At 36.4% G+C, this 10475-nt stretch overlaps 1 protein-coding gene across 1 annotated transcript in view; it reads right to left on the bottom strand.

The window, feature by feature from the left end:
• Positions 1–266: 266 nt before the first annotated feature.
• SV2C (synaptic vesicle glycoprotein 2C) overlaps positions 267–10475 on the bottom strand; it is an 86008-nt gene continuing 75799 nt past the window's right edge. The window contains exon 12 of the mRNA XM_005532510.2: positions 267–9737. Within this exon, the coding sequence (XP_005532567.1) occupies positions 9554–9737 (184 nt within the window). The 3' untranslated portion in view covers positions 267–9553. The remainder of the gene's footprint in view (positions 9738–10475) is intronic.

Genomic DNA, 10475 nt, shown 5'->3' with positions numbered 1-10475 from the left:
AAGATGAGATACATAGAGAACCATTATAAAATAACTAGTTAAGGCAAAAGAACTGTTTTTTTGCATAGTGGGTAGTGTAGTATCTTGTGAATAAAAAATAAAAATATTCTGGCTATCACACCTGGTATTCATTGCAGAGAACATATCTTTATTTTAATATAGCAGAGCAAAAAATCATCCCCATTTATTAATCTGATGTACACTAAATAACTGCATTTGTTACACAGATGATAAATATTTTGCAGATAAATTTATAAACACTTCCACATTTTATAGATTTATACTGTACACAGTCATCCTACACAGAGCATGCCCTTTCACAAATATACAGACAGCTTTCCTCAGAGGACTTAATCAAAACACTTGGTCAAACATTTTGGAAGCTGGCAATTTGACGCAGAGGAGGGTACTGGAAAGATGAGTTCACAATTGTACCAGCTGGACTTGAAATGAAAAATTCAGAACTCCAAAAGAGAGAATATACCAAGGCACACACATGCAAACACATATATACAATAGTGATGACTGTAACCTGCTTTCCAGGCGCACACAGCAGAAAAGGAAACAAAGAAAGAAAAAAACAGAGAGGTCAGGACCATTGCCAAGATCTTGATGCAGATTAGCAGATCTGAAGTTGAATTCCCTTGTAAAAAATGGCAATTCAACTTTAAAGTAGCTTCTTACCCTTATATACAATATGTACACGTTACCTTGCATTGAGAGATGGAGATTGTCAGAAACGGTCAGGATTTTCTTGGCAACATATGCCCACTGACATACCTGTGTGTTTGTACATCAAAGACTGTTCGAAAATGGTATAGCCAGTTGGCTCAGAGCAGTTGGAAGTCCAAGTGGAAGTTTAGAAGCAGAAGCTGGGAACAGAAAATAACTGGAAAAAAAACTAGAAAAGAATACATGTTTTCCTTCTGTTGCTTAGCATTGGAAAATGCTAACAGGTTTCTAAGAAGATCAGTAGCCTGGCAATACCAATAAATGGCAGTGAAAGTAAAAAACTAACAAGTTTTTAAGAAAATTGGTAGCCTTACCATCCCAATAAGTTGCAGTGAAGGCCAAGAGGCCTCTACTTCCTGTACCTCATCTTTGATACCTGACTTCTGCACATACTTCATTATACTGCAATGGAAATTGCCTGCTTAAAAAACATCTAGTTTTTTACAGTATATTCCTACATATATTTGAGGCCAAGTATGAGATACAATTTAGTTGTGACAATGTTGTGCAGCTGAAGGTAATAGAGTATTTTTTTTTAATTTGGGCTTTTAATACAATATTCTGTAGAAAATGGTTAAAATAAGTAGCCAGTTGATTTACCTAGCTTGCAGCATTGCTATTAAAATCCTTTTAATGCTTGTGAAACTCTACATTCATAGGAAAAACCAGCTAAAATTATTCACCTTTAAAAAAGGGCTGAAAAAAATGCATTTCTCTCACAATAGCAATTCCAGCATGGCAGTGTACACAGACACATACTTAATATTTTTGAAAGACAAAGCTGGGATCCTGATCCTAAAAAACTGCTTCACTGATTTAAACAGGGATCAGATTACACGTACAAAGCTTCTCTCATGTAACACTTTGTAGGATCCTAAACCACTTGGAGGACAATAAATGCAGGCAGACACTAGAAACTTGTGGCATTTTTAAAATTCTTATAAATGAGCTAACTTTCCTACAGTGCTAATTTCATGCCTGCTCTCAATTTTTTTGTAAATGTCAATATAGTCTTTCATTTCATTAGTGAGGCACTAAAGGAATTAGTCACCATATTGGTAGCAGGAAGAAACAGGAAAGTGCTAAAAGGTTTGTCCAAAAGAGATGATGGAAAGTTGTGTTTTTTAAGTAGCTCTTCAAATATTGTCCTTTTTTTTTCCCAAGCTATTGATTTTAATCTATGTTTACACATTTCTGTATAACAGATAGTATTATCTACTGCTGCTATAGATTTGAACAACAATTTTCTACTTAAAACTGCCTGTTCATGATCACAATTAGAAACTATATGCTATGGTTTCACTCATTGCATATTTTTTCTCCTTGGAAAGACCTTCTCCCTTCCAAAAGAAATACCATGTAAGCCTGGCTACCTTTTGTCTCCTCCCAAAGGTTTGGTATGCACTAGTATTTAGTTTACCGACTCACAGGAGACATGGGGATAAAAAGGACCAGCAAGCTGCATGGGTTGGTTTGTTTGTTTTAATCTTATTATAGAGCCGGCTTTCCTATAGCAAATATACATTCCTTCCTGAGAAAGGAATACGCCCTTTCTTCTGCTTTCTTCCTTCTGCAGCATAAGTGCGTGTCCACTGCCAGAGGAAGAATACTGCAGAGAGTGAATATCCTGAAAAGAGCAAAGAAGATATGTAGCAGATGCCAGAGCTTTTGGAAGAGCTCTTTCTGTCACTGGTCTGTGGGTATGTGCTGACATTTTCACCCTGGATTGGCTTGATTTATAGTATGCATGACTTTATATGGCACTAATTACTGTGGAAGATCTTCATGGGTGTTAATCATTAATTGAAAAACACCCTGGCAATGGCTCTGGTCTTTCAGGCTGGTCAAAAATTGCTGATAAGAACAGTAGCAAATAATTTTTTAACCACATCACTAGAACAACAGCAGCCATATATGCAGAAACAATGAAAAACATACAATACAGAAAATCACAGACATTTTCTCATACATTACACAGAAGTTAGCATGTTGATATCCCCATGGACCATTTTGAAGGCCTTTTGGTTGAATAAGACAAAATTCATAGCTTTTAGGAGTTATGTATTATCTGAGAGTGCTGTTTCTCCTAGTCACTGGAACACCAGTGCCTTTGCATGATGTGCTGCTTTGCTGTTTGGCACAGTGTGATGGGGCAGGTGGGTGGGGTGGGCAGGCAGGGGAAGGCAACAGCTAAGTCAGAGCTCATTTTTCAGACCATTTTAGGAATCCCCTTCTGATGACTGGAAGCTAATGGCTAATCGAGATGACTCTTGGCATCCCAACAATTTTGCTCATGAATAAGTAAAGGTTTCTGCACAAGGAATGGAGCAGAATGTTATTTGTGTTCAAAGAATAATGCACAATGAAGAAAGCAACTCTGTCGCGGAGAAAGAGATGAGAACATGGTTTGTAAATTTAACATCCACCTGTGTTACAGAGGTGCGTCCATATGTGTGTATACTCATATATGTCTGCACATGTGTTCACTTCTAACTGTGTACTATTTCTTTACAATATACAATATTATATAGCTTCAGGCTAGGATTTGAAGAAAACATCTGAAAAAATAAAAATAATTGAGGCCTATATCTTGAACTATCACTCTTCACTGTTTACATTTAAATTGATTCCATTTCATTATTTTTCTCAACCCTCTTCTTTTGAAGGATCACCTTTCGGCTGGGTAAGACAGACCCATGTAAGATTCACAAAATATTTTTATCACATAGCCAGTGGGGGATGGGCATACATATGGTCATACAAGGCAGACATTAAGAGGATAGAAGACATGTCTTATAGATAAGAATACATGCAGAATTTTACAAGAGAAGTGCTAGCCGACAGCTCTAGTGCTTGATAACAAATGAAACTGGAACAATACATATGACACTGGACTCTTGCAGAGTACTCTACTGGCAATGAGCTATGTGCTGTCCTCTGGCACTGAAGTGGTTTAAGCTTGCTTCATCACAACTGCTGGTGAAAACTGAATGGCAAGTTGTAGATGTCCAAAATTAGAAAGTAGAAAACTAAGCAAAAAACCATATTCTTAGGATCCAAGAGAAATGAGCTTAGAAGGCTAGCTGTGGAAAAACTGCTGAAAGTGCCTGCCAGCTCTTTCTCACTTTCCGTCTCACTTGTGGACTGATGCATCTGGCTACAACTCAAATGTGCTGATGGCCACAGTAGGGGCAAGGTCTCCACAAATCATCTTGGTTATGTGGCATTAAAATGTATATTCATGAGTATCCTGAAAGAACAATACTTTCATGTCAGGTCATCCTCACCCAAATACTTCTGTTGTTAAGTAATCCCCAATCTTTGGTTATCGGACTGTGTACTGGTCCAAAGCGAGCAATACGTTCTAGATCTTTGTCAAAGAGAATAGATTGTTTGCCCTAGAAAGCACTGTACTTTTCCATAAGTGTTTTGGTCCTATTAAATATAACTAGTGTGCATGTTGTGGGACAAGACTGCTGAAAACTACTGCTTTGTTAATTTTGAGTTCCCCAGGATGTATTCAAAGGCCTAGAACTCCATATTACAGGCCAGCATCTATGTATATAATTCAACAAAATGTTCAATAAGAAAAGTAAATAAATCAGGTCAAATTTATCTTTTTTTTCTGCTTTTTACATACCAAGTCAGTGCATTAAAAAACAGGTCCTGAAAATGGATGAAATTCTTTATAACAATCTTTTACAGCTAGAGTGGGACTAAATGTTGGAAGGTCCTTCCTTTGCAGGAGGAAATAGGAAATTTACCTCTACCAAAAAAAAAAAAGAAATCCAGCTAATGAGAGTGAATGCAAATATATTTTGCAGCACTTGTTGAAATTATTAGAAGGCAAACGAAGCTGATAGAAGAACATGGACTGGTTGTAGACTATGTGAGGTTAAATGAAGGTGAGATCTGCAAGTAGCATTATAAGTTGATGCTTTCTATTTAATTCAGGTTTTGAACTGAGTTCCAGATTTCTGGCTAACATGTCTCTTCTAATTCCACATCATTGCCTGAACCATATCTTAGCTTGAAAGTACAAGCAAAAGTCTGTATTTTCATGCTGTGTTTTCTCAACTAGCAGCATTTGAAAGTACTAATGCAGGCAAATACATAATATTTTACAGTAAGTTTAATGAACAAGAAGGCAGGAAATAACAGAAAAGCAGTCTCTCAGATGTGTTTTCTTCTGGAATATGATTACTGAACATGTGTTTTCTTTCAAAACACCAGAGGAAGCAGAGAATTTCTGTTTTCACTTCTTGTGTCTTTGACCCCCTGAGAGCAAGGATTCATTTTTTAACATTGTGATTGAAATTTCAATTGCATTTCCAGGTTATTAAACAGGAAACATGGCTTGTAGGCTGTATTAGCATGATATCATCTTGTTTAGGTAAAGAGGTGTGACTGGATGTAAACAGCTTTCTCTGACTAATGAAGATTAATTTAAAACTCAGAATGGGGAAGAGAACTAAAGCCTAGCACACAGAAGCTGTCCATATGAGTGATTGAGGACTATATTACTTTGCTGAGAATTGGTATCCACCATTGTGCCTCAAGAGCAGTTTCTCAAAGATAAAGCTCCATAGTGGTAGAAAAAAGAAAAAAAAGAATACAGAATATAACTACCTCTGAATGGAGCTGAGCTAGGTGCACAGGCAAGACCATTCCCTCAAATCAGGAGGTCATCAGGGGCCTTTCTGAGAGGACACATCTCCTTGTATTAGGTCAGCCTTCTTGAAAGGTAGGGAAACGTGGAGTATGGCTGTCTCAAAAGGTGAGGTTCACAAACAGAAGGACTTCTAAGGCTGCCTTCCATATTGTTTTATAAAGTTATAACTGAAACAAAAAAGATATGTAACAAAACTTCTTACTGAATGTTCCTGGGAAGTCAGAATTGGGTGAAAGAGTTTTGACCCTCTTTAAGGCTGGTCCCCTGGTAAGAAAAGTAATTTGGGATGAAATGCATGGAATGGCAGGAAGAGAAAGCAAGCAGAGCTTGAGTTAGCAACCTTAACTTTGACCCATATTCCTAAGACGATAAAGGAGGACTAGATTACTAGAGCCATCAGGAAGGAGGGCTAACTCTTTTTCATCAGTGCCCAATTTTTCTAGTACACAACTCTGTAGGAGAACTGGTTAAAATCAAGCAAAGAGGAAGACGGTTTCCCAGTACCTCACTCATTACCAATCCTATTTGGCGCTCCACCATGAACACCTATTCCTAGTTCCCTTCCCAGGAGCCTGTACTCAACAACCAGTGCAAAGGTTGCCAAATGTTGTAGTGCATGCTTCCAAGCGACAGGGTGGCAGCATGGGTATAATCAAGTTGGCTAAAGCATACTAACATGATGAATAAGATGGTTTCAAGAAATTAGAGTCTGTTAAGTCAAGGTCTACTATTAGACAAACTGTAAGAGTAAAACTACTTTGAATAAAATTTCCTTGCCAAAAGTGAAAACATGTGGTCTCTTTTCTGGACAGTTTCCAAATTTCAAAAGAGTTGATCATCATGGTTAACAGCATTCTAAATGCTGTGAGTGGTCAGTGTTTTCAGAGGCCATTGTTCTTTTTGTCATTGCTGCTGTTGGGATGAGCTTTTCATCTGCAAAGAAAATTCCTAGATGTTATATCCTACTTCAGTTTAGACTGACAGGGATTTCTAGCTAGCAGTCAGTCAGTTCTGTGACACAAAAATATGCAGTTTTGATTACATATGTTTTAGAACTGTAAAACACAAAAGTGATCAAGCTTGCTTCTCTCTGGTGTATTAGGAATCTAGCCATGCCACTAGGTGCTTCTTTGTGTGACATGTAAGTGAATAGACATAGAAAGGAAGTGGAGGTCCTTCCATTTAATATTTATTACCTGTGATTGCTTTGGAGGCTGCAAGAAAAGACAGATTTGTTGAAGACTGGTTAAATTACTTTTGCTTATAATGTGAGTAACATTTGTGTCCAGATCTCCATAGACTTCAGTCCCAGTCTGTGGATTTCATCTATCTCACCAAATTATTTATAGCATGAAATTGCATTCACTTTTTTGTCTTTACGAGAGAAATCTTTACTGTGCTCAATCAAAAATTATTGATTGTTCAAACAACTTTAATAGTGGCTTGCACACCAGCTCAAGTCTGTTGATCCAGCTAGCTTACCAGCTAGGAAAATTCTAACTTTAGGTTTTGTTTCCTGTGTTGGAATTGTTCTCGGGTTTTTTCTTTCACTTACTTATTCTCCCAGATCTTACCCACTATTCTTTTTTCTTTTTTCTACCAGAGAATATTTTAATTCTGGACCATGCAGAGTCCATTTTTTAAAATCTCTGCTAATTCCTGTTGTTGCAATCTTCCATTTCATCCAGACTTAATCAGACCTATGACACAGTCAGGATTTACAGTAAGAACAACACTGAAATCAACATAAAATCATCTGAAATCATGTCATGAGATTTTAGTGTTTAACTTGAATCATAGCCCTCGAAATCTGAGTATTATTTTTCTGTGGCCCATTTCCTTCAAGCTGGTCAGAAGGAATGAAGTCTTGTATCTGAGTGTTACGGGAATTACATGCAGAGATGGACAGAATATACTACTGCAAGAGGACAGTGCATAGCAACACAAAGCAATACTTTACCATTGTTGTGGTTGTTTACTCCAAATATGTACAGAGGCTTCAGATTTCAAAGTAACTTGTGTGGTATGTGCAAGGAGTTGAACATGTGCTACTAATGAGTTGCACAGAGAAAAAGGGCTCAAATACAATATTAACTGTAGAAAACAGCCTTAAAATAACATAAAGGCTATGACTAGTGGACAAAAGCCACTGATGCAAAACTAAGGCCAGAATTTTGTTCCAGAACTTAGTGAAAAACAATTCTTCTTCATTTATTAGCATAGTTTAGAAATTTAAGAGACGTGTCTAAGTCAGATTTAAACATAAAATATTTAATCTCAAATGTCTTCATTTTAACACTCCAAAATAAACACACTTGCTAAACTTATTTTTTTCTTACTACAGCATATTTAAATGATCAACATAAAAAAAATGTCCCCTAGTTTTCCATACTCATGCTTTTTTTATTCTGTCAATTTTCTCATTTCATAGGAGAAAATAACATCTTGGGCTAACATTTTTTCTGCTACAATGTGTAGCAGAGACATTTGTTAGTAACTGAGAGTGTCACTTCTAGAATCAGTAGATTAAACAGTGAATTATAAGTGTTTTGAATCATCTTCTTATGTAGACTTTAACTGATTATTTTAATATAACAAAGATGATGACTTAAAAAGACTGCAGGGTCAGATATTACTACCCAAAACCAAGTTCACATCTAAGAGCAAGAGAAAAATCAATGAAAAAAACTCTAGCTTACTATATGGTGACCTTATTTGAGAGCTTAGTTCCATGGCAATGATTCATTTACCTAATAAATGCTGTCAGACAAAATTAGAAAAAAAATACTGAATAAAATTTTCCACATGTTTTATAGAAAATTTGTTATTTGACACTTGAATCTGCAGATAGTTTATCAGGTGTCTTAGCTCCACTGAAAGCAATGCCAGTTTCTGCCATCAGAAACATTCCTCTTTTCTTTGATAATTTTATAAATGTATCTGTATTACATTGGTAATGATGATATTTTAGAGATCCCATAAACTTTTGCATACCATTAGGACTGATGGGGCATTTTCCAGTAATCAGAATGGTCCACAGCATAGAAGAAATGTATTTACTACCATTTGCTTTCCATCTATGCACTTGGTCTAATAAAAACATTACCACTCCCTGCAGCCTTGCCATAGCTGATTTCTTAGCAGCTTTTCAAAGAGACATGTAAAAATATTAAGTAGTCAGACATTTCTGGAAATATTAAAAATTAGCTGAGAAAATGGTTTTGTTAAAAAGTGTAGAAAATATGAAAAAAAAAGGCCTTTACATATATAAATTCCACTCTGAAAGTATCTTCCCTATCATATATTTCAATGGCCTGATTCTAACTTTAGTCATACTAACAACAAAACTATTTGCATTCATTCATTCCTGGAACAAGACAAATTCACTGTTTTAAATGAAAAAATATCCCAGATACCACAAGTGAGAATAAAACAAAAATTTTCTGGAGCATCAGAGGCAAAAAGTGAAAATGTTAATTTTGTTATTCTCTCTGCTGCATACTTGTATGGACTTTTAAACTCCCTGCAGTAGCTGTTGCCTTCTCAGCCAGTATGGGGTGTAGTTGGTAATCTTTACTTGAACTGAATCTGCCTAAAAATGTTTCCCAAGAAAGAGTCTTTGCCACGAGTTTTTGCCACCTAAGCACAGCTGCAGAAGGTCACTGTTCCCAGTACTGATGTGATCAGTTGAGTTTCCTGATAAATGCTGCATGCATTGATACTTTAACATTCCCTGCACCAAAACTGCTAAGTAATTGACTTGCATGTCTGTACTGTTATAAAGCTCACAATGCCCTGGCCAAATTTAGCATGTGTTTTTGAAATAATCTGACTGCTTGCATTTTAAATATCTAATTATCAGTATGGTTTTTACCTTCCTGGGTATGTCACCAAAACTGTTTTAAGAGGTAGCTTTGCACTTTGAAGTGAAATGGGTTTGAATAGCAAGGTATGCAAGCAAACAAAAGTGAAATTTAAAACTTTCATACAGAGGTTGTTAAATCTCTGCTACTCTAAAGTATCCTTTGAGTTTGATTTCTGACATTTGAGCACTCTACTGTGTGTTGAAAATCTGAAGCCTTTGCACTATCAGTCAGGAGAATTGACATTTGTACAAAGAGGGAAATAAATAGTGAATGTTTCTTCCAGTTACATCAACACCTGGGTTCTTGTATCAGGAAGCCGAAGTCCTACCAGACCTCCACATACAAGAACAGTAGAAGCAAGGAGAATAGGGATTGCTTTGGTGATACCAACAAGGGAACCGAATATTAGGTTTCCAAGTACAGCTGCAGCTTTGCATAGTGCATTCAAAAAGCCAAAGCCTGTTGCCCTAGAAGAGAAAAAAGAAGAAAGTTAAAAAATAGGTGAAGGAGTAATGTCTTTGAGACACATCTTCAGTGTGAATAAATCAGTACAGCCCAAATATCTTAAATAAAATTTATGCCAATAAGGATTCTGTGCTCATATTCTGTGCTCAAATTTAAAATTAGAAATTAAAGCTCAGCTGCTACAGTATTTCATTGAGGTAATTAATTCTTCTGCCTCAGGGAACAAAATCTGAAATGAATGACTGAACAGGTGAGTTTGCACCTCTAAAGTTGAACATGGAACTTGCTAATGGAAATTCAGTAAGACTTAAATGGCTACAGTAGGAGCTCCCGAAGAGAACTGCTTCACCATCTGTGTGATGATTATTGAACAGAAATAAAGGCTGATAATCTTAGGGTACTGAATTAAAATGGAACTTCTTACAGGTGATACATGTTGAAACAGATTTTCTTCAAAGGCTAATGAGACCTCCAATATTAATGACTGTTCATCTCTTAGAGCTAAAGAAGATAGGGTATATAAAAACCTGTTGGGTGAATGAGATATCCAAGAAACTTTGGACAAAAGGAAAAGGAAATAGATTGCCAACAGAAAGTTGACATAGGTAATTCAGGTGGAGTCTTGCATTGCAGTGATGTGATCTTAGTAGTCTGAAGTATTTTAATTATTTTGTAACTCTTGCATAGATGTATTATGCAAACTGCCATAATTTAAATTGTGTTTTGACATGACCGTATGA

This window comes from Pseudopodoces humilis, chromosome 4 (assembly GCF_049639895.1).
Source record: "Pseudopodoces humilis isolate 2021_Gansu_Grassland_sample_001 chromosome 4, ASM4963989v1, whole genome shotgun sequence".
Taxonomy (NCBI): Eukaryota; Metazoa; Chordata; class Aves; order Passeriformes; family Paridae; genus Pseudopodoces; species Pseudopodoces humilis.
This window is presented reverse-complemented; position numbering and strand designations above follow the sequence as displayed.